General features: G+C 36.9%; 1 protein-coding gene across 1 annotated transcript in view; it reads left to right on the top strand.

Moving 5' to 3' along the window:
* Positions 1–24416, top strand: part of ABCA12 (ATP binding cassette subfamily A member 12) — a 189743-nt gene that overhangs the window by 153653 nt on the left and 11674 nt on the right. Inside the window, exons 34-48 of the mRNA XM_049888086.1 lie at positions 541–793; positions 1376–1462; positions 2262–2355; positions 4686–4813; positions 6375–6462; positions 8163–8268; positions 13317–13371; positions 13932–14109; positions 15584–15699; positions 16751–16910; positions 17990–18243; positions 21084–21288; positions 22231–22340; positions 22825–22966; positions 23873–24007. Coding sequence (XP_049744043.1) covers positions 541–793; positions 1376–1462; positions 2262–2355; positions 4686–4813; positions 6375–6462; positions 8163–8268; positions 13317–13371; positions 13932–14109; positions 15584–15699; positions 16751–16910; positions 17990–18243; positions 21084–21288; positions 22231–22340; positions 22825–22966; positions 23873–24007 — 2111 coding nt within the window. The remainder of the gene's footprint in view (positions 1–540; positions 794–1375; positions 1463–2261; positions 2356–4685; positions 4814–6374; positions 6463–8162; positions 8269–13316; positions 13372–13931; positions 14110–15583; positions 15700–16750; positions 16911–17989; positions 18244–21083; positions 21289–22230; positions 22341–22824; positions 22967–23872; positions 24008–24416) is intronic.

The raw sequence follows: 24416 nt of genomic DNA, 5'->3' as shown, positions 1-24416 counted from the left end.
GAATCAGAACCAAATAAACATACAATCACTGAGTTAGTCACAATTGGAACTAGTTCTTAGACTAGACTGATGTTTTAGTTTCTATTTATTTTATTTGAATTCTTACTCTTGATAGAAGCTCTCTCTTGACTATTATAGTAATATAATTTGTAACTAGTAATACATACTGAGTTTGTATTGAGTCTTTAGAGCTTAGGGACAATATTCAATTATAAAATTTTAGACACCTGACTTTTAAATGTCAAATTACTATGTAAATGATTAGTAATATCTCTTGAATCATGATTTACAATTTTCAAAGCACTTTTACGTGAATGTCTATGAGATGTGTGTTTTGGCCTTTACTTTTCCCAATGGAGAAACTGAGGCTCAGGCCCAAGGCTGATAAGTGAAGAGCCAAACCTTAAATCCAAATCTTTAGAATATAAGCTTTCCCCACTACACCACAGTATACTGTCCATCCATAGTTTCTGAAGTTACTTTATTCCTTGACTTATCAACATTCTTCAGACCCATATTGAGTCTCTTTTTCATAAACAGACAAAATCCTGACGAGAGGAGAGAGACTGGATGGCTTTGGACTGTTCCTGAAGAAGGTAATGGCTATACTCATCAAGAGGTTCCACCACACCCGCAGAAATTGGAAGGGCATCATTGCTCAGGTTATCCTCCCCGTCGTCTTTGTAACCACTGCCATGGGCCTCGGCACACTGAGAGACTCTGGCAACAGTTACCCAGAGCTCCAGCTCTCCCCATCTCTGTATGGCACCACCGAACAGACATCCTTCTATGCGTAAGTTTCTTTCCTTTATTAGAATGGTATTTCCCAAGTGCTTCCAGGGCTGTTCTTGTGTCTCATTCAATGTGAAGAATAAAGAACTTAGGAGCCATAGTATCTGATTCTGACGAAGGAATGGGCAGTTTGATTTATGGCAGCATGACATTTTTATCACTGACAAACAGCTTTTAAAGAGTTTTTGTTCATCTAAAAATAATGTTTTAATAAATATTTATTTTTAATGACTCGACTTTAATCATGTTAGCCTGTAACCTTCCAATCTGTTGTGATATAGGGCACATAGCTTTTTGTCCATCCTACAATTACTGAATAGTTACGTTATAATTCTGTATAACATAATTTTATATTCACAATAGGTGAATGTCAATGCATGTGACAATTAGAATAACAAGGCAGCCAAATAGAGATATATACGTATTTTCCCCTGATATTTTTTTCAAGAGTCTTTCTTAGATTTTTAAGAAAACAGTTCTATAGACAGTGTGTTTCATTTCCTTAAAAATTTGTGAGCGTGAGTTTAATATGAAAGACTAATAGAAAGATTATGAATTTGTTTCTCTCTTTTTCCTATGGCAGGAATTTTAACACAACGACAAAGCCACTGGTCTCAGCAATGTGGGCCTTCCCTGGCATTGACAACATATGTCTGAATATCAGTGATCTGTAAGTGTTTCCTGCTCCTTTTCTTTCCTTTTCAACATGTCCGTTTGGGTATAAGCATGTGTGTGTGTGTGTGTGTGTGTGCGCCTGGAGAAGGGCAGTACTCTGATAGAAATCTGTGTTGAATAGACTTTCCATAGCTCCTTTAATCCACTCCATGGCTATGCTACCCTGTAGTAATAAAGTAATAAACATTAGATGTTTCAAAATTTGTACAGCTTTTTTGTATGCATATTTCACTTAACAATCACAGCAACTCTTTGAATTAGTCATCCCATTTTACAGATAAAGAAATTGAGGCTCAGAGGGACTAAGCTACTTGTCTAAAGAAGTCTAGATAGTAAGCTGTATAGCAAAAACTGAGATTCAAGCCTTCTGACTCTAAATCCCCAAATTTTACACTCCAAGGTGCTGCTTATTCAAACTACCAAGATAGTACATAGCTTATGTAACCCTGACATTGGTGTGTTATTATGCTAAAGTATTGCCTTCTCATCAGAGGTGAGGATGAAAAGAACAAAGAATAAGAGGACAGAAAGTCCTATCCTGTCTCATTAAGATAATTCAATGAGCTTTGGTCTTAACATTGTTTAATCAGTAAGTGCTCTCCCTCAATCACCCACAGCAATATGTTAAACTATTTGAAAATGGTAGTGCAATGTATAGTCCAATAATGAAAAAACAGTAAAATTGTAGCTAGGACTATGTACCTGAATATAATACCAAGTACTTGCTAATATGCTCATACATAAACATGAGAGCACACACTTCATTTCAATATCATTTTTTTGTTTGTTTGCAGGAGATGTTTAAAGGAAGGCAGTCTTGGAGAATGGAACACCAGTGGAGAACCTAGCACTATTTTTAATGTCTGCACCTGCTCAGAAAATGTCCAGGTAAGATGGAATTAAGTTCCAGGAAATAGAAGAAAAAAAAAAGGAGGAAAAAACATCGAAAGCTGAAAAATCTATTTAGGTTACCAAAGAGTCAGTATAATTTCACTTTATGGAAACTTGTAGCTCAGAGATGTAGACCTGGGCAACTCAAAAATATTGACTTTGAACTTCAGGTCACTGTTTTAAATCTATCTTACAACAAATTTCCAAAAGTTGCTAATTCTATCTTTGTGGAAACCAACTGAAAAAGAATTTTTGGTCTCAGTTCTGTTCTAATTAGAAAGCTATATGTTTTGCACAACAAAATGCCACCATGACTGCCATATGTGAAAATACTGTGTGGCTGCCACAGTAGTGGTCAGCTGGGAAGTCAGTAATGCGTAAGTCTAGAACAGACTTCATATGTCTGAGCTACAGCTCTAGGCTGCAAGAGAAGTCCATTTTCTGAGAAAATTATAAAAAATTACCCAGCCATCACTTACTTTGTATTCTATAGATACACACCTGGGTTTTCTAGGCCTGCTAATTCACCAAACTTTTAAGAGTGGCAAATTCACAGGGGAAATTAAAGATTGTTGAAGAAAAGAAGTCACTGTGGGACTAGGAATTCCACTCCTATTAAACACCCATCAGAAATGCGAATATGTTCACCAAGAGACATATACTAGTATATTCATAGCAACACTATTTATAATAGCCAAAAACTGAAATTACCCAAATGCCCACCAACCATATAATGGGTAAATCAAATGGAATATCTTCCAACAATGGAATTCTATACAGCAAAATAAGAACGATGATTGATCACACAACATATGGATGTTTTTGCCAACATAATGATGAGTGAAGAAAAAAACAGACAGACGAGAGTACATATTATATGATTCTGTTTACATAATATAAAAGCAAGCAAAACTAATCTGTGCTGTTTACCTTGGGTGGCGTATTGATAGGAAGGGAACATGATCAGGGGACTTTTCAGGTACTAGCATTCTGTTTCCTGACCCAGTTGCTGGTTCCACTGGTGTGTACAGTTTCAAAATTCATCAAGCAGTGTACTTATAATATGTGCACTTTTCTGTATCTATAATAATTCAATAAAAAGTTAAAGCTAAAATAATTGCACTGCATACCTATGGGTGTCTTCATTTAATTACAATATTTGTGGAACCAGTGCATTCTAGAATGTGATCTTCAAGTTGATACAACTACAGGACATAAGGCAAAACCCAGCATTCATTTTTTTAGAGCAACCTGCAACTTTATGCTCTTGGGACACGCATGTGGTGCTAGCTCTGGGATGTAGTATGAAGAGCTAGGAGGAAGAACTGGGAAAGTGCTAGACTTATCCCAAACAAAATATGATGGCAGCGAAGCATGAAAATCTACACTGAAAAGCAAGTGGTCAGGAAGTATAGAAAGATACGTCCATAAAAATAAAGTGTTTAAAACTAAGCTCTGAATTCAGTTAATAGTACTGTACCAGTGTACTTGGTTATGACAAATGTACAATGGTAAAGTAAAATGTTACCAATGGGAGAAACTGTGTGAGGGGTATACAGGAACTCTCTGTACTATCTTTGTAATTTTTCTTTAAATATAAAATTTTCCAAAATAAAAAGTTTATATAAAAACCAAAAAACCAAACCCACTGCTGTCGAGTCGATTCTGACTCATAGCGACCCTATAGGACAGAGTAGAACTGCCCCATAAAGTTTCCAAGGAGCGCCTGGTGGATTTGAACTGCCAACCTCTTGGTTAGCAGCCATAGCACTTAACCACTACACCGCCAGGGTTTCCAAAAGTTTATGTATATATATATATATATACACACATATATATAAACAAAGCACTGTCACCTAAGTTTTGTACCTAAAACTAATAAAACACAAACTTTTTATCCACTGCTCTCAGTCCCTAAAAAGTTTGTCTGTTGAGCTTATCTTTTCAATTTGGAGACAAACATACTTCCTTTCCCTCTGAATTATTGAGGGAATTTTGAATCATCTTATTGTTTAATGTTGTTCTCCAAACATATCAAACTTTGTCAGCACAGTGAAAGGAAGGTCGCACATTAGTTAACCTGTGTTCTTTTGCAGCCTGTAATCGAACCCTGAACTCATGCATACGCTCCACTTTAGTAATAGCTTTTGTTCTAATTTCTTGGCAAAATGATTTCTCTTGCAAAGCTCTTTGGAGTTTGGGAGACAGCTCCATCACACTTCACCAGTTACAGTAATAGACAAGTCATGGGTCTGAAACTCCTTGACTATTTGACTATTTGGTTTGCATAGCTTTAGCCAAAAATAACTTTTTACTTTATTTTTCAGAAATGTCCTGAATCTAACTATTACCCACCTCATAGAAGAACTTATTCTTCCCAAGTAATTTATGACCTCAGTGGGCACCCCATTGAAAATTATCTTATATCAACTGCCAATGAGTTTTCACAAAAGAGGTATCCTGTGTATATTTAATTTAGCTTATCTTGCTTTCTAATTCTGATTGCCTTCTGAACTTGAGACAATACAGACAATAGATGCAAATTTCTATTATTTACATAGTTAAATTCTAGTTTAAACAGCTTCATGTATTGAAATTTTAGTAATGATTCTAATTTAAGATTCATTTCAGCAAATTAGAAAAGCATTTGTTTTTTGTTTTTTAGGCCTCAAAAATGTATTTTTAAATTTGTACATATTATTTTCTTAAAGCAAAAGGAAGTTATTGACTGAATTACAACAACTCAGATAGTTTTAAGCCATGGCTTTTGATGATAATCAGCCTCAGTTCCGATATAAATGACTTAGAGCGTGATGTCTGCATGTGTACAAAATACGTTTGTGTGTTAGCAAAGCCACAGGCTTGTACCTTAGCCACTTAATTATTTATCATGGATGTAAAGCTGATAGGCTTGCAGTAGCTACTGTTTTCTCCTTCCATCTCTTTCCTTTTTCGGTATACATAAATGATTAAGGTTCACTGTAAAATAATTATAAACTCCATAGAAGTAAAAAAGAAGAAGGAATAGTACCTCTATAGCCACAAATAATCACTACAGGTATTTTGGTGTACATGCTTCCAGAAATTTCCTAGTCACAGATATACATACAATTATTTTCAATAAAATCAGGTTTATTATGCAAACTATTTTAAAACCTGCTTTTTTTTTTTTTTACATGAACTATACCCTATGGCGTTCTTTGCATGTCAAAAGTATAGCTCCGTATCATCACATTTTGGATGCTAGTGAAAAGATTACTCTAGTGTGACTGTACCATGTAGTGTAACTTGACCCAGATTGGTGGACCTTTATGCTAATCTATATCAACAATTCTTGTTATTAAGGAGCCCGGGTGGTACAACAGTTAAGGGCTTGGCTACTAACCAGAAGGTTGGCAGTTCAAATCCACTCAGCCACTCCACATACGAAAATATTATTGCTACTTGGATTTTTTTTTAAATCAATTTTATATTTTTAGCATACCATGAACTGATAAGTAGTAAAATAGACTCAACTGCAAACATCCAGGAAGAGAAAAGCTATGGCACTAGGGGGCGAGCTAGAGCAAACAGTTTGGGGAATAGAAGACATGGAGCTATTTAAAAAGGATAAGAGCTGATGTTATGTCATCTTCATCTTAATTGCCTAAAAACAAAGAAGCTTAGTTAAGCACTAAAATCTTAAGATTTTTAACATGGTACGTGTATCAGTTAAAAAAAAAAAAGATGGAGGGAATGATTAAATTATATGTCACTCATTTTTAGAATGATCACTCCATATTTGCAATAGTTTAGAAGGACTTTTTACCTCTCATTCTATTGCACACTTTAGACTAAACTATGATAAAGGGAATTAATAAAAATGTAAAATATTTGCCAGACTGTATTTATTTTATACAATAATTGCGTTTCTAATGGAAAGAGGAAAAAAAATTGAGTTCCTACTTAAGTACTTTACATCTATTTATGAAAAGTTTTTCCATTAAAACTAATATAAATTTTATATCTCCATGCAGATATGGAGGTTGGAGTTTTGGGCTGCCTTTGACTAATGACCTTCGTTTTGACATAACAGGAGTTCCTGTCAATAGAACACTGGCCAAGGTAACTTAGGATCTTTCTTCCAGGATGTTATATAAATGAGAATGTGAAATTGATACGTTCAAGCTTTTTCTTGACATGAAAACAACGAGTACAATCAATTTGAAAAGAAGTTTGGCATTTTTCAATAAATTGAAGATATGTGTACCACAGAGCACAGTATTCCAGTCCTGTGTATATACCCTAGGGAAACATGCACACGTAGTGCCAGGACACGTGGGCAAAAATGTTCGTAGTGTTATTTCTCATAATAGACAAAAACACAATTCCAAATGCCCATATATGTTAGAATAAGTAAATAAATTGTTGCATATCTATTCAGTGGAACTTTCAGCAATAGAAATAAATGAATGATCTCAGCTCCATATACCAAATAGGCTAAATCTGCCAGACATTATTAATTAGCAAAAGAAAAGACAAAAAAGACTGTATAAAGTATGATTGCATTTATGATAAGCTTTGAAAGTAGACAAAACTCCACCGTATCCTTTACGGTGGAGGGAGGAGATTGTGATTTGGAAGGACACGGAGAGTCTGTGAGGAGATATTATGGGTGTTGGCAATATATTATTTCTCAGCCTGGGTAATGGTTAGATGTATGTGCTCTACTGATAATTTTTTCAAAACTTCATACATTTATGTTTTATGCATTTTTCTTCAAGTATGTGTCATAATTTTTTAGGGAATAAAAATAGGTGTATTTAATCTTGATATTTAAAAAACATGGCAACTCAATTGAATTTGGTGGAGATAAATAACCCTGCTGGCTATTTTTCCTCTAGAACTTACCTAGACTTTGAAACAAGCTAAAGTCACTGAATCAGACACATATAATTAACCATATGATTGATGGTATTCTAAAGAATTTGGAATTGGTCTTTGCATGTTTTTCATTTGACAGTAAGGGACGTATACAGAGGGGGTGGGGGGAGTAGGGAAGCTGATATTCGTTAAGTGACTATTATATGCCAAGCACTAGGATCACCTTATACACAAGCTACCTAATTTCATCCTCACAACATCCCTATGAAATAGACATTGGGTCTATTTTAGCTGATTTTTACAAGGTTATACAGAAAGTAAATACTGCTAGGGATTTGAATGCTCTCTTTTTCTTACCTCCTCCGCTGTCCACACACAGAGTATATATTCTGTATAAACAAGGGTGTTTCTAATATAAAATAATTTCTCTCTAAATCAAATTTGTAATTTAAAATTATCAGCTAGGTTTCTTGAAATGAGACAGACGATTATTAATCTAGATTCTAGAACACAATGTTTTATATCTGTATTTTATTTCTATAGTCTGGCCTATATACCATTTGTTTTTCTTCTTATTATTGAGGCCCAGAAGACCTTAGTTTTAGACCCAGAATCACCATGGATCAAACACAAAAATTGAGACAATGGTTTTTCTAGTTTACCTCAGGCTTTGCCTATGGAGAAGATCCAGAATAACTAACAACTTCTTGCTATCACCTGGAACAGCTGTCTTTCCAATCTCTCTGCTCATTTCTAAGTTGGGAACTTAGAGGCTTGTGTTCAACCCTCTGGGGGATGGTTCATAATCTTCTAAAATGAAATAAGTTATTGAGAAACCGGTACTCTTACTTTAAGTATAAATTCTGTAGGCTGTCAGAAGTAAAGGCAACATAATGTATTTGAACCCAATATTGATCTTGCCTTCTCTTGGAATTTGACAGGTCTGGTATGATCCAGAAGGCTATCACTCCCTTCCAGCTTACCTCAACAGCCTGAACAATTTCCTCCTGAGAGTTAACATGTCAAAATACGATGCTGCTAGACACGGTAAAGTTACTTACACAGAAGCTTCCTGTATTACAACTTTTCTGCTTTCTGTAAAGAACTGCACATGGGATCATGTTTCCTTGCCAACTGCATGCATTTTATGGCTTCTAAATCACAGGTCTTTAGAAGGAGTATGGAAGCAGTAACTACTGCCAGATGGAACATTCTGGATAATACTCTTAACTTCAGGTTAATTTAGTGTCCTCATTTATCAAGTCAGGGTAATAATGCTGACTTTGTGTTCATGTTGGCTCTCATACTTAGTAGTTATACCTCACAGGAGAATATTTGATAACTATTTATTTGCATATAGGATAACGAAATTTAAAAAATAATTCATGTCAATAAATGTCCACAAGTCAAAACATTAAGACAAAACTTTTAAACTATGAAGTCCTACACCTGAGCAAAAGTGCTACCACTTATTGAACACTTACCATATGACACATGCTTCATATGAATTATTGTCACTCATTCCAGCACCCCATTAGGATGAGTATTATTGTTCCCTACTATTATTTTTCTGAGGTTCGGAAGTGAGATTTGAACTCAGGTCTGTCTGACTCCTGCCCTCTTTTTTTTTTTTTTAATACTCCATACTGTTTCTCTGGACTTAGCCAGGTCTTCTTAGATTGGGTTTCCTAAGAGGCTTTCATATAGTTTATAAAACAGCATTTGGAATTTGAAAGAGACTGATTCATTTTTTTTTCTAATTCAATTACTGTTCATCAGAGCATTTCATCCTGAGCCTCGCTCAAATTCTTTTCCCGTATTGATCCTTAAAAGAATATTAATAATAAAGATGGAGAAAAACTAAGAGTAACACCGTTGCTGGTCAACGCTGAGTGTCTAGCCTAGTGGATAGAACTCATACAAGGGAAAAAGACAAAGTGTATCTTTTAGAAACGTCAGTGTCTGCTTTTCTTTCATCCTTTCTGTTGGCCATAATAGTGTGTGCTAGACATAGTGGTGATTGTAGACATAAGCTGTAGAGACAAATACTCATTCTGGCAACAGAATCTTTAGGAGTTTGCTTTTCAGAGAAAGCAGTATTTTTCCCAACTGCTTTGCCATTTTCTTAGCAGGAGGAACTGTGAAGGAAATAACAAGAATGATAATCCTTAGATCTGGGGCATCAATAAAGGGCACAGTCAAAAGTAGTAAATTAAACTAAATGGTGACTAAAGCCAGGTGGGTCTAGTGTAACCTGGTTTGAAATACTGTTGGACACTTGACTTTCAGCAGGATGTCTTATTCAGAGCAAAGAGGCTATCTGTTGCTGTGACACATAATGAAAGTATAAAAACCAAAAACCAAACCTGTTGCTCTTGAGTCAATTCCGACTCATGGTGACTCTATAGAACAGAGTAGAACTGTCCCATAGGGTTTCCAGGGAGCGCCTGGTGGATTCAAATTGCCGACCTTTTTGGTTAGCAGCCGTAATTCTTAACCACTGTGTCACCAGAGTTTCCAAATGAAAGCATAGGAACTATAGAAACGACTAGCGGGAAATGCAACAAAGTTGTGTCAGTGAGAACAAGAGATTGATGTCACTTTTGAGGGGGGTCAGCTTTTTGAAACCTGTGTTCAGGTTTCCATTATTCTTAGTGCTCCTTAAGGCAAGGCAATCAGAATCACTCCAGACTCTGGTAGGTTTGCTGTGGCTCCTACCATTGTATTTTTAAGTTACAGCATATAAGGAATTAAGAATTCTATAACATAAACTATATATTGACCCTAAAAGGAGATTTTTTTTTAAATTTAAAAACAAGGCTTAGCTTGAACTATATAGCGATCGTTAGCAGTGTGACTTCTATTCTTTATCAGCTTTTCTTATATTGACTTATGATGGTGGTAGCTGTCCACCCTCTCTGAAGCAGTTTGAGTTCTTTCAAAGAAGAAATCTGTGTCATCCTGAACTACTTCAATCGTTTCCTAATGCATGTATGGGGTCCACCATGGTAAAATTACTTGTCTTTAAAAATCAATCCAATTTCACCACAATAAAAATGAAAAAACAAAACAAAAGCAAAAAATCAACCCAGTTATTCTCCTGCCGCCTCCCCCATACCTTGTTTCTCTTAAGGCGTCTTCGTTAGAGTCCGCATGAATTGAGGTTTTGCTTTAGCTGTGAAATTGATTTGCTTTGAATTCTAACATGCTAATAAAAATCTTTTAATTAGCTTTCCTTTGCAATGTCAATATCTATTATATTCATGTGGTTCCCCCTAGTGGTTAATTTAACATGAAAATTCTGTTTTTGCTTCCAAAGATTGTAGCTTGGCTGGTTTTCCCTAACAAATATCACACACTTAGGTTCTTTATATTTCAATGTTTATACTTTTTAAAAATATTGACAAGTTGCCCCCTCTCCCCCAGTGTTTATTCTTACCATTTGTTGCACTAGTAGCAATGGTCAATGCAGTTAGGAAGCATCTCGCTTTAGATTTACAACTGTAGAGACAACAGAAAATGTCTTATTTTTAATACATACCGTATGTAGAAGAAGTGTTAAGGTTCGATTCAATTTAATAAACGTTATTCGACCAATCAGTGGACTCAAAACATGATACTGGATGTTGCAGAAACCACAGAGAAGATTGTGATAGAGGTCCCTAACCCTGTCACTGTCGCTTGATCTTTCAGCTAAAGATATGTATGAAAACAACTAGATAATTATCATGGTTCAGCAGCAGTTTACATAATTATCTAGTTGTTTTCATACATATCTTTAGCTGAAAGATCAAGTGACAGTGTCAGGGTTAGGGACTTCTATCACAATCTTCTCTGTGGTTTCTGCAACATCCAGTATCATGTTTTGAGTCCACTGATTGGTCGAATAACATCTACTAAATTGAATCGAACCTTAACACTTCTTCTACATATGGTATGTATTAAAAATAAGACATTTTCTGCAGTTTACATAGAAAAGCAAAATGTATTTGCAAAGATTCCTCTGGAGAAAGAGTATTTCTTGATTCTGAAATACAAAACAAACAAACAAAAAACCCAGTGCCCTCGAGTCGATTCCGACTCATACAAATACAACGCGAAAGTAAAAGAAATGTTTTCCCCTGCTTACATTATAAGTCAGCAACAGGGTTTAAATAGGGCCCCAGTGAAAATGGACTCTCAGCAGAAAGAGAGCCTACTATTCCACTAAGAGATAAAACCACATCCCAAAATGATCTGATTAAAAGTACAGGTCAGATTGGTTATTGTGAAGGTTGTTAGTTTATTTCGAGTTGACTATATATTTTTTTCTTAAACGTGCAACAATTATAGAATTCTGCCTCAATATATAGCCCATGCTACTTAATAAGTATTATAGATTTAAGTCCACAGGAAGAATATAACTTTAGGTTAATCTATAATTTTTGGATGTTCTGAAATATGGACATATGCTATATAAACAGCAAGTGAGAAAGTTTTCCCTCAGCTTATGACTCTACAGGAATAAGTATTTAAGGGGTATCTTCATTTCCATAACCTTTTCCAAAGTTTTTCAGATGGTGCAGAGTTTTTCTTCACCCTGTGGTCACTTTAGGAAAATGGTGTCAGCCTGTTTTGACTCTGTGTAACCAAAGTCTTCTTAGGGAGGAGAGAAAAAATTCTTGCTTCTGTTAACGCAGAAAGTGTAATCAACTCTGGGAGATCCTAATGGTTTGGGACTGTGTTGGAACTAAGTGAATATTTTTCTGAAACCAGCCAGTATCTCCGAATCCTCCTGGACCTTTAGGTCTCAGTGAGAATCTTTTGAGGGTGGCTGGGGCTCCTGTGCAGTTCTGTGGTGGGGCACTAGAGCAATAGGCATCTTAGAAGAGGTAAAGGAGAAGGAGGGATCCTCCCAGGCTACAATATTTCCCCACCATGCACAATGACACAGAAAGGACAAATGGGCGGGGCTAATGTCTGTTTACCAGTACCAATACCAGTTGCCGTCAAGGTGGTCCCAACTCATGAAGACCGTTCGTGTATCAGAGTAGAAGTGTGTGCTGTAGGGTTTTTAACGGCTGATTTCTCTGAAGTAGATTGCCGGGATTTTCTTCTGAGGCATCTCTGGATAAACTCTTACCTCCAACCTTTTAGTTGGCAGTCAAGTGTGTTAACCATTTGTACCACCCAGGGATTCCAGTGTCTGTTAAGGAGACCCTTAAATAATTAGTCCCCCTTTGAGTTGTTTATTTAAGTCAGATACATTTCTTTAAAGTGTTAAAAATCAAAGATGTCACTTTGAGGACTAAGGTGCACCTGACCCAAGCCATGGTATTTTCAATGCCTCGTATGCATGCGAAAGCTGGACAATAAATAAGGAAGACTGAAGAAGAATTAATGTTTTTAAATTATGGTGCTGGTGAAGAATATGGAATGTACAATGGACTGCCAAAAGAACAAACAAATCTGTCTTGGAAGAAATATAACCAGAATGCTCCTTAGAAGCAACTTTCTCCCATGTACTTTGGACATGTTAGCAGGAGGAACCAGACCCTAGAGAAGGACATGATGCTTGGTAAAGCAGAGGGTCAGTGAAAAAGAGGAAGACCCTCAACGAGATGGACTGACACAGTGGCTGCAACAATGGGCTCAAACATAGCAACAATCGTGAGGATGACAAAGGACTGGGCAGTGTTTCATTCTGTTGTACATAGGGTCTCTGTGAGTCGAAACTGACTCAACAGCATTTCTGAAGTGCCACTAAAATACAAACACGTAATGACCAGATAGAGAGAAGGAAATTGGAAAGCAATTATATTTAAATGTAACAGAGAGGGGAAATGCTGTATAAGAATTGTACATTGTTGCTCCTCCCCAAAGATTCTATACACAATGTGAAAAATGTGTTTTCTTTTTATGTGAGTACTAATTTTTATGGAGTTGATGGGAAAAAGATTGGTTTGAACTTTGTTCATACTTTAATAGATTATTCCAAGTTAGAATTTTTAGATCCTAGCAGCACAAGGAAGAAAGTATTTACGAGTATGCATCTAAAAATTGATATTTCTGATTAAGTGAATACCTGTCAATGAAGAAACTGTCTCTTGTTTCAGGCATCATCATGTATAGTCATCCTTACCCAGGAGTGCAAGACCAAGAACAAGCCACGTAAGCAAATATTTTTGGCATGAGTACTTTCTCCTTGGTGCAGCTGAGCTTCTACATAAAGTGCTGTAATTGGAAACCACAGTTGTATCTGAATGAATGTCAGTCTAGAAAAGCTGGTAATATATGTCACCGACTGATATAAAAAGGAAGCTATTGAAAGAGTTTAGAGTGGAGTTGCCAAGTAGACCTTGTTGACTGCAGATTCACAGAGTCCGGCACTTTTATAAGTCAAGTTCATAAATACTTCATCATTTTAACTTCCCTGCATAACATTTAAGTACTATTCCTATGCTCAAGAACTATATATGCATTGCATGCTCCCTGTAACCCTTGGAGAGCGAGGTTTTCCTATCAAATATCCCCTGTCAATTCAGAGGTGCTAGAGCTACATTTATTCCAGGGCCACAGCAGAGTCATGGAGAAGATATTATCTGGCTGCATTGCAGGAACCTTATTTGTGTCACAGGCAACTGTTGTACTGTTTTGTTGATGGCTTTAGTCATGAAAAAACGAGTTCCATAAACTTGTGTGTGTTTTCCTCTCCCTATTGCTCACTATAGAATCAGCAGTTTGATCGATATTTTAGTGGCACTGTCCATCCTGATGGGCTACTCTGTCACCACCGCCAGCTTTGTCACCTATGTCGTAAGGGAACATCAGACCAAAGCCAAGCAGTTGCAGCACATTTCAGGCATTGGTGTGACATGCTACTGGGTGACAAACTTCATTTATGACATGGTGAGTAGCTTGTGTCATGGCAGGGACATTAGTTTCATTTTTGAGATGTGCTTGTTCTGGTTTGTTCAAGTCAACACCACAAACAAAGTAAAATTTAAAAAGAAAAATTTTTTTTCAATCAGTCTTATATTCAACCAGTGATTGGTAAAGAGAAAGCCACTTGCTCTCTGCTGTGTGGTCTGAGGACCACCTGTGTCAGCTTCGCCAGAGCACTTGTTAAAAATGCAGATTCCTGGGTCCCACCCAAGATCCCATATCTTGGGAGTGGAGACTGGAGAATAAAAACACCACGTGGTTTAACAAGATCCCCCAGGTGATTTTTAAACATACTGAAGTTTGAGAACCACTGCAGTGAAGAGATAGAATTTTAGCGATACGGTAGAATAGCCTTGCCCAATGGTGCCAAATAATCAAGTCTACAAAAATTTAATCAACTACTTTGAAAAATCCAAAGCAGCAGCCCCTGATGAATGACACATTAGAGAAGATTAGTAGAGGAAAGACGGGATGCATTTCATTGATAGCTCCCTCTTTTGCATAAAATGGTCCCAAAGTTCAGATGGTTTTTCTTGACTCCAAACGGGCTAGTGTTGGCCAACAGCCCAGGATGGGTGTGCATTTGCCTGGTGATTATGGTGGAATTGCCTGGGTTGCTGTAAAGATCATTGGCTTGAGGAGTTGCAGAGTAATTAACTGCCTATCCATTTTGTTAATGTATCCTGTGAAGTCTGAAATGTATATGTTGTAGAAGTCAAAGTCTTTTAAGAATGGTAATGACTGCTCTGAGCTTAATAGGAGCTTTAATGTGGACAAACCATTATGAAAGCTTAAAGCACACATTTCTGTGAAGGGCTGCTTACTCCTTACAGATTCTGTTGTCATGTATTTGGTGCTCATTCCAATTTAGGAGGTTTTCTTTCTTCCCCAAATTAAGTTACCATTTCCTTCATGTGTGCATCTTGCTGCAAACTCCTGAGCATTTAATAGTTCTACTTGTTGATAAAATGCTGAGTTCTTTGTTTATACACCTGTGATTCCAAGAATGTCTGGGATCCGCGGCCCTGCTGTTTTGTTACAGAGTGGCTCACACTGATAACCAAGCCTAGCATTCAAAATGAAATCAATACTTTGAGGACTGAATCTAATATCAAGCTGCCTGGCTGTCTTATCTTTCTCACTGACCCTCTGCCATCAGATGATCCTAAGTCTCAAAACCTGGAGGCAGGAACACCAGGGACTCCTTGTATATCTATAAATATGGAGACTGGTTTGACCTCATATTGGAGGAGACAAGTTCTAAGGTGAAATCAATGTAAAATAAGCTGAACGTTATTTACAAGCAACAGGGGCATAAATAAAAACTCATTTCTTCAAATATTTCTAGCTCAATTTGTTGCAGTTTTAAGCTAGGTGGGTTACTGATTTTAAAAAAATACTTGGTGTATCTTAAACATTGTTTTACATATTCCTACAGGTTTTCTACTTGGTGCCTGTTGCATTTTCAGTTGGTGTCATTGTGATCTTCCGGTTACCTGCCTTCTACAGCGGAAATAATCTTGGTGCTGTCTCTCTCCTACTTCTGCTGTTTGGGTAAGCTGCTGATTAAGCAGTGAAAAAAGAATTAACAGAATTAAATGTTCCTAGCCACAAATAGGGGCCCAATCTCATTAGCTGATTTACAATTGTCTTGGGGTGTCATTTGACATGAGTGATAACTAATGATGCATTACACTTGCTAGTCCGTGGTTTATAAAGTATAATACTTCTGAAAGTTAACGTTGTTATTATTAATAAAACATAATACCTAACGCTAATGAGCATTTATTGGTTGCCAGGTGTCATGCTTAGCAATTTACATAAGTAATTTAATTTACATAAAAATGGAGGCTTTAGAATGACCAGAAAAACGTGTATACATGTGACTTTATGTCCTGACAAACTATGAGTAAAAGTAGCGTTATAACACATACGTATATGCATATGTATTTACTTTTATTTATCCTTTTATAGATTTCTAAGAATATATATTTAGGATAATACAGGTTGATATAAACAATGTTTAGTGTAGCAATTCTTTCTGCCCCAAAGGCATGGGTAGAGTGGTGAGCATAGTTGGTATCAATTTAGTTAGCAACTGTAGTTGATGCAGAACATCTCTGTCCCTAGTTCTGCCTCATTGCCCAAGGGTTGCTCAGGTCTTTGCTCAAAACAGGTTATTCAGCTTCTAAACTATTTAGCTAGTCTATGACAATGTCATTTTTTCTTCAACTTTAAACTATTAGATTTGTACTAATTAAACTCATATTTCTGAGCAAATCAAGGTTTGTTATGGGGAATAACACCAACACCAGGGAGCATTAATTTGTAGTTGTAATGATCTAGGAATACTCAAGGTTCCTTAAAATAGAGTCTTCTTTCCATCATTTAAAAAAAGAAATTTTTTTTAAGTTTTGTTTTGCTTATTATTATTATTATGTCAAATAGAAGAATGAAAAAGAGAGATCTAGCTACCAGGCTTGGCAATTTCTCTCTTGTGTTTATTTTTACTTTGGAACCCCATCTGAGTTTTTATTTATTGATTTGTTTTGTAAAAAAGAACAATTAAGGCATAATTCTAATTTTTTGTCTTATTAACATATAGGTATGCAACATTTTCTTGGATGTACTTGTTGGCTGGGTTCTTCCATGAAACTGGAATTGCCTTCATCACTTACGTCTGTGTCAACTTGTTTTTTGGCATCAATTCCATTGTTTCCCTGTCGGTGGTATACTTTCTTTCCAAGGAAAAGCCTAATGATCCGGTAAGGTTCTTTATTAGTCTGCTAACCTTCCCTCAATGTGCCAAAAGCTTCAACATGCTCAAAGTAGAAATTTTTTCTCCTTACATAGAAAGGGAGAATTTCATTTGCTTCTATTAAATGTAGGAGAGTGAAACTACAGCTTTTTAAAATTCTTTCTTAGGCTCAATCTGAATTGTGTTTGGCCACTGTCAAAACTATTGACATTTGATAGGGCTGGGCTGAAGAGATGGCGGTGAAATCAGACAGAATATACAGCACAGCACCACATCAACCATGCAATCTTACCTCTTAAGAAATCGTTGTGGTTTGGTGGTGACAAAGACAATGGCTTGGTTATGTGACTATGAGTTAGGAATCACTTGAACATTCAGAGGAAGAAGCCTAATTCGCTCCCTTTCAATCACACATTAGAGTCTACTTCGCTATGAGCATCACTTTCCATTCAGAGCTGACAATTATGATTAGTGAGAAGAGAAGCACTTAACTATGCCAAGCAATTGAATGAAAAAGAATGGAGAGGAAATGAAGTGAACTGAGGGATAGACAAGCACACTCCAGGAGGAAGAAGAAAATTCAGGAGGTGGAAGTGGTTGGCCCCAATTTTGACTACCATAAAAATGAGTCATTTGTTCCTCACTGAGATAGGTTTTCTCTCCCTCCATCTCATTTCACCATTTTAGTCCCTCTCCAAGTAGGGATTACCTCAGGTTCTGAAACTTACTGTACTAAGTACCTCCCTGGCTTAGACACCTACCCTTGCCCTGTATTGAAGTCCAACACCCTGATAGTCCCTACTTTCCTGGGGTCTAAGGCAGGCCTAGAAGTGATTTCTGTCTTCAGTGTTGAGCCTAAAACCTTAGGTCACCCCAAGAAAAATATAATCCTTTCCTGCCTGTATTTCAGTGATCAACCTCCACAATTTGGTTAAATATTTATACCTAAACTCAGCAGGCTTGTGAAATAACTGACAATCTAGATAAGCTTCTAGGGTTTTAATATTTGCCTATGTCTAGTTTTAAATTTTTGTCACTTTTTTGGGAACATAACACTGAGCTTCATTTATATTTCTCCTATTTCAGACCTTAGAACTTATCTCTGAAACCCTCAAGCGCATTTTCCTGATTTTCCCGCAATTCTGTTTTGGCTACGGTTTGATTGAACTTTCTCAGCAACAATCAGTCCTAGACTTCTTAAAAGCATATGGAGTGGAATACCCAAGTGAAACCTTTGAGATGAACAAACTAGGTGCAATGTTTGTGGCTTTGGTTTCTCAGGGCACCATGTTCTTTTTCTTGAGACTCTTAATCAATGAATGGCTAATAAAGAAATTCAGGTAAACATAATGGGAAGAAGGTATTTGGCATCCATGAGGGAACTCGATTCAAAAGATTCGGGGGGCGGGGGTCAAAGGCCTAAACATTTACGTTAATAATATGGAAATGTTTTGTTCAAAAACACTTGTAAAAAATGTTAGTAGAATTCTCTACTCATTTCATTTGGTAAATACTTATCAAATATTCCTGTATGTCTGCAAGTATTGCTGTAGAATAGGGGAGCAGAATTAAATAAGCACAGTGCTTAGATTTAAAAAGATTGTGATTCAGTGGTGGGGAGAAAATATGTGCATAAGCAGATGATGTCTTTGAGTTGAGTTTGGAAGGATACAAAACACTTTCACAGGTTGAAATGGGGAAAGAGGATTGAAGGTGTAGCATGTTAGTGACGGGGTGGGGAAAAGGAGATGTAGATAAGCTGAAGAAAGAATCATAAATGAAAAAATACACAAATATCGTTGACCTAACAATTCCATTTCTAGGAATTTTTCCTACAGATAAACTCGCACGTATGCAGAATTATGAACGTATAAAGTTATTCACTGTGGCACCATTCCTAATAGGAAAAGAGTGAAACAACCTAAATGTTCTCCATTTAGGGCCTGGTTAAAAAAATTATACATATACATTCATAAAAGAAATACTCTGTAGCCATTAAAAAGAATGATGCTGTTTTCTATGTATTCTTTGGAATTTCTCTAATATTTACTGTAAACTGAAAAATGCAAGGCTTAGAAGAATTTTGTATGCAAGACATATTACCGTTTCGCTTAAAAAGAAAAGAAATAATATATATAAATTTTGCCTATATATGCATAAACTATTTTTTCATTGTAGTACTTCTGCTGAAGAGAATCGTAAATCTACTTTTTACTTTATAGTCTTCAGTATTAGTTAAATCTTTATAGCACGTGTATGTATTACCTATTGAAAAGTAAATTTTAAGTAATAATAGTGAAAGGAAAGACAAGAGCACAGGTAGAAAAAAGTTTTAGACATATGTGAGAAATGAGTAGTACACTTTGATCAGAAGGTAGAATAAATGTAATGAAATCATCGAAGCTAAAGTTTAAAGTGTAGGTGGGAGACTGTGGAACCTCCTGAAGGCTTGATTAAAGAGCGATTGTTCAGACTTTATTCAACAGACAAAACGGTGATCCAGTGAAGGTTTTGGAACAGAGAGCAACAAGATGAAACAGTGCTTTAGATGTAATTTTGTGGAGATTTTGCTGATGGGAATGGAAGAGTCAGAGACACTGTGGCATTCTGAGACCCCTGGAGGAACAGAAATAGAAAATAATCAGTGACAGGTGGTGTGTTTAGGCATTTCCAGCACTGGTAGACTGACTGGATAAGTAGATTTTGGAATGAGGAAGATTTAAAGAAACCCCCAATACTATGGCCTCTGGACAGCCTGTAACTAAGAACGGAAACCAATCCTGAAATTCACCTTTTAGCCAAAGATTAGACAGGCCTGTAAAACAAACAATAACACACATGATGAACGTGCTTCTTGGGTCAATCAAGCATATGAGACCAAATGGGCAACGTCTGCCCAAAATCAAAGACAAGAAGGCAAGAAGGGACAGGAAAACTGGACAAATGGCAACAGGGAACCCAGGGTGGAAAGAGGGAGAGTGCTGACACACATTGCAGGGATTTTGACCAATGTCAGGGAAAAATTCGTGTATAAATTTTTGAATGAGAAACTAATTTCCTCTGTTCACTTTCACCTAAAGCACAATAAAATAAAAAATTATTATATGTTCAGTGAGTGGAACAGACCTCCATTAAAAAAAAAAAAGACTCAAAGAAAATATCACAGTTGGAGTTTCAGGAAGATATCATTAAAGGAAACAGAAACGTTAGGAGGAAGACCTGGATTGATTGGTTGGATTTAAAATTGTGTTCAGTTTGCTAGGAAACCCTGGTAGCATAACGGTTAAGTGCTAGGGCTGCTAACCAAAAGGATGGCAGTTTGAATCTGCCAGGCGCTCCTTGGAAACTCTACGGGGCAGTTCTACTCTGTCCTATAGGATCGCTATGAGTAGGAATCAACTCAATGGCAGTGGGTTTGGTTTTTCGTTGTTGTTGTTGTTGTTGTTCAGTTTACTTTTCTTTGGTATTTTTTGGGCAAGATATCGAAGTGGGTTTGGGACTTGGTGAGTTTGCACTGCTGAAAAGCTTTAAAAATATTGACTAGATCCTGGGTGAGGCATTCATGGTACAAAGCATCCAGGGTAGCATTTGCATTATTCATGATAGAAAGGATGATAGAATTTTTACAGAGGTGATTACTGATCTTGGGTTTGTGGGTGCTGAGTCTTCTAATGACTCTAGACTATCTGTTTGAAAGTATCTTTCAAACCCATACTGACCTCCTTGTTATTGAAATTAGGATTGTAAAAGTGGATCTCTAAGCATTGAAGGCATGGAAATCAAAACCTGTTTCCCAAAAGTACTAAATATGATGAAGAACGTACATACTAATTTCTTTTATTTGAGTAGCATAGTAAAGAAAAAATTTTAAAAAAACCTAAAATCCAACCCACTGCTGTCAAGTTGACCCTGACTCACAGCGACCCCGTAGGGTTCCCAAGGCTGTAAATCTCTACAGAAGGCGGCTGCCACATCTTTCTTCCATGGAGCCACCGGTGTTTTCGAACTGCCAACCTTTCGGTTAGCAGTCGATCACTTTAGCCATTGTGCCACCAGGGCTCATTAAAAAGCTAATATATGAGAGTGTATTTATAGTAAAGTAAGAACCCATGGATGCATATCAAAATTGAGTGGTGTCATTTCAAAATCATGATGCATAATCATTGGGGCCATTTTTTAGACTCTTCTTCAGAAAATTTAGTTCTTCACCTGTAATGGAGGTAGTAGATGAAGATGAAGATGTTCAGGCTGAGAGATTAAGAGTTGAGAATGGTGCTGCAGAATTTGACTTGGTCCAACTCCACCGTCTCACAAAGACTTACCAACTTATCCACAAAAAGATTATAGCTGTAAACAACATCAGCATTGGAATACCCGCTGGAGAGGTAAGGGAAAATGTTTTGTTTCTAATGTGCTTTTGATTAACATAAGTCACAAATAAAAATATTTATTTTTCCTCAATTTTTTTTCTGGAAATATAAAACATTCCGTATTAGTAAATGAAGAGTACAGTCAATCCCTGAATAGTCCATGAATTCTACAGGTAGAATTTACATGTGTCCACGTGCTATTTACACAGTGAGTCTTCCCTTTGGGCAGGGAGATTCACCAACCCCCCCTATACATCAAGTCCTAAGCTGCTTCTCAAGGTCCTGTCCTCTATGGGGTGGACATTCAGTCAAGAAGCCTATTCAGAGTGCTTTCTTCAACTTTCAGTTTCCAGGCCTCATGAAAGGGCAGCTTAAAGAAATCAGTTTTCAGAAGTGAGGTCCTAGAACTGAATCCATTCCTATTCTTGCTGCTTCTGCAAAAGCAATGTTAAGGCAGCTTTGAAAGGAGAAAGCGAATGTAGGTATTTCTCTTAGTTTTCTGAGCAGAGCTGCAAACTAAATGCATTCAATTCATTCAGCAGCATAAAGAAGTTATTGCTTCAGTAGCTTATTCAGTAGACCTGTGGTTTTGTATGAATAATAGGAAATCTGTAAATATAATTACTTTTTCAGGTTAGCGAAACTTACTTGTGGGGTATTTCATCATGTCACATAGAGCTGTGCTATTACATAATATGTGAAACATGCCCTATGGGTGTGTATATATACAAATGTTCAGGCAGTTACAGGGAAAAAAGATATGTAAGTGCCCATTTATTTTAAAAGAGTAAGTTTTGCCAACCTGCCAAATGAACACTACAATATCCGTGAATAATTCCAGTGATTCATTTTTCTTGGTAATTTGTTTCACCCAGGGAGAGGTAGGAAAGAGATACAATAGCAACACGTCTTTGGTTTGGACTAAGGTTTACATCTTTTTCTTTTTCTCCAAACCAGTGCTTTGGCCTTCTTGGGGTGAATGGAGCAGGAAAGACCACTATCTTCAAGATGCTGACTGGAGATGTAATTCCTTCAAGTGGAAACATTCTGATCAGAAATAAGACAGGGTATGAAAAATGAATGAGCACAATGTAATCAAAGGAGTAAAATAATTAAAATGGGCTTTTTATGTTATTTTACAGTAATATTGTTGAATTCTGAAGGGGTGGAAATTAGCTATCAAAGTGAAGGGAAATTTTTAAAACTATAAGTATGACTGTGATGGTGGAATTATTTTACCCCTGTTGTAAGGGGTGAAAACAGTTAACGTGATAGGCTGTTAACCAAGAGGTTAGAGGTTCAAGTTGACCCTGAAGCACCTCAGAAGAACGATCTGGTGATCTACTTCTAAAAAAATCAGCCACTGAAAACCCCGTGGAGCACAGTTCTACTGTGACACACGCAGGGTCACCATGAGTCAGAAGTGACTCCACAGTAGCTGATTTTTATCAGAATCACCCACCACTGTGGCCCCAATGGAGTTACTTTCCCAACATTTGGCAACCAAGGGTATCTTTTGAAACTCAGTTGTGTTTTTGATTCTCTTTTCAGATCTCTGGGTCATGTTGACTCTCACAGCTCATTAGTTGGCTACTGCCCTCAGGAGGATGCCTTAGATGACCTGGTAACTGTAGAAGAACATTTGTATTTCTATGCCAGGATACATGGAATTCCAGAAAAAGATATTAAAGAGGTAAGTACCAGTGTGAATCACTAGTTCATTTGAAAATCATTATTGTTTCTTTCCCCTGTCCCCCACCTAACCACCCAGAAGACCAACTTGACGTCTGGAAAACTATGACATTTTCCACCTGGCAGTGACGACGGATGTAGGTAGTAGTCTTAGCTTGAGTGTGCGTATCATATCCACGTCCTATGAACTCAGCTTTAGAAACTCCTTGACCTGTGCTTGTTCAGTTACTTTTGAAGATCAGATAGGAGATCACACTCGCATTAAGCTCGTGGTTGAGCACCTGTTGATGCTGCCTGCACATGTCTTTAGTGTTCAGGTAAGCAGTAAAACTTGGCATTAACAGCAAAATGCCCATGTAAAACAGAATAGCTTCCATTTTGATTTTTTTATTTCCAGCTTTGTACTTCACTGCAACTATTTGCTTGTTAATCAATGGCCAATCCTTAGGGCAGTTTCCTCTGTTTTCACAACTCTGGGGACCTGTGGTACAAGTTCATCTAGAATTTTGCTCTTTGTGAGGTCTACTTAACGATAGAAATAGCCATCAGAACCCATGATTCCTTAGCTAATAGGCTAAAAGTTTGATACCAGGTAAGTTTATGTGATCACACGGCATAAAGAATAATCCCACAATTGTAAACACTACTTACACACACATTTGGATATCCCATTTTAAAATGGGTCTCTAAGGAATTGTTTTTATCTCTTGAAATGAACTATTAATTTTTTAAATAGTCTTTTGAAAATAAAAATAAAACCTATGTTGAATTTAAATGTTTTAATTTTTTTGAGGCATACATTTCTTCATTATATAACCTTCTTTTCTCCAACAGATTTTTTTTGTTTGGTGTATCAAGGGTTTTTGGCAGGGGAAAGTCAACCTAACTTCTCTTTTATTGCCCACAGACTGTTCATAAACTTCTTAGGAGACTTCACCTGATGCCTTACAAGGACAGAGCTACTTCTATGTGCAGCTATGGCACAAAAAGAAAATTATCCACTGCACTGGCCTTGATAGGGAAACCTTCCATTCTTCTGCTGGTAAGAGAATCACTATGAAAACCCTGTTGCAGTTGAGTCATTCCAACTCACAGCGACCCTACAGGACAGAGTAGAACTGCTCCATAGGGTTTCCAAGGAGAGGCTGGTGGATTCAAACTGCTGACCTTTTGGTTAGCAGCCAATTTCTTAACCACTGTGCCACCAGAGCTCCATTATGAAGAAAAGATCCTAAATGATTAGGACCACATACCCAGCTGTGCATGTAACATGTCATCGTCATTATTGCAGTAAACATGCATTGAGATCTTAGTATGTGCTTACTGTTGTACAAAGCACTTTACATACACTATCTCATATGGGAATTTATATGAGCAAATAATTTGTTACAATGACAATATGTCCTCAAAAATGTTCATGTTTGATGTTGTGGCTCAGCAAGTTTCAAACA

This window comes from Elephas maximus, chromosome 6 (genome assembly GCF_024166365.1).
Source record: "Elephas maximus indicus isolate mEleMax1 chromosome 6, mEleMax1 primary haplotype, whole genome shotgun sequence".
In the NCBI taxonomy this organism is placed as follows: Eukaryota; Metazoa; Chordata; class Mammalia; order Proboscidea; family Elephantidae; genus Elephas; species Elephas maximus.
This window is presented reverse-complemented; position numbering and strand designations above follow the sequence as displayed.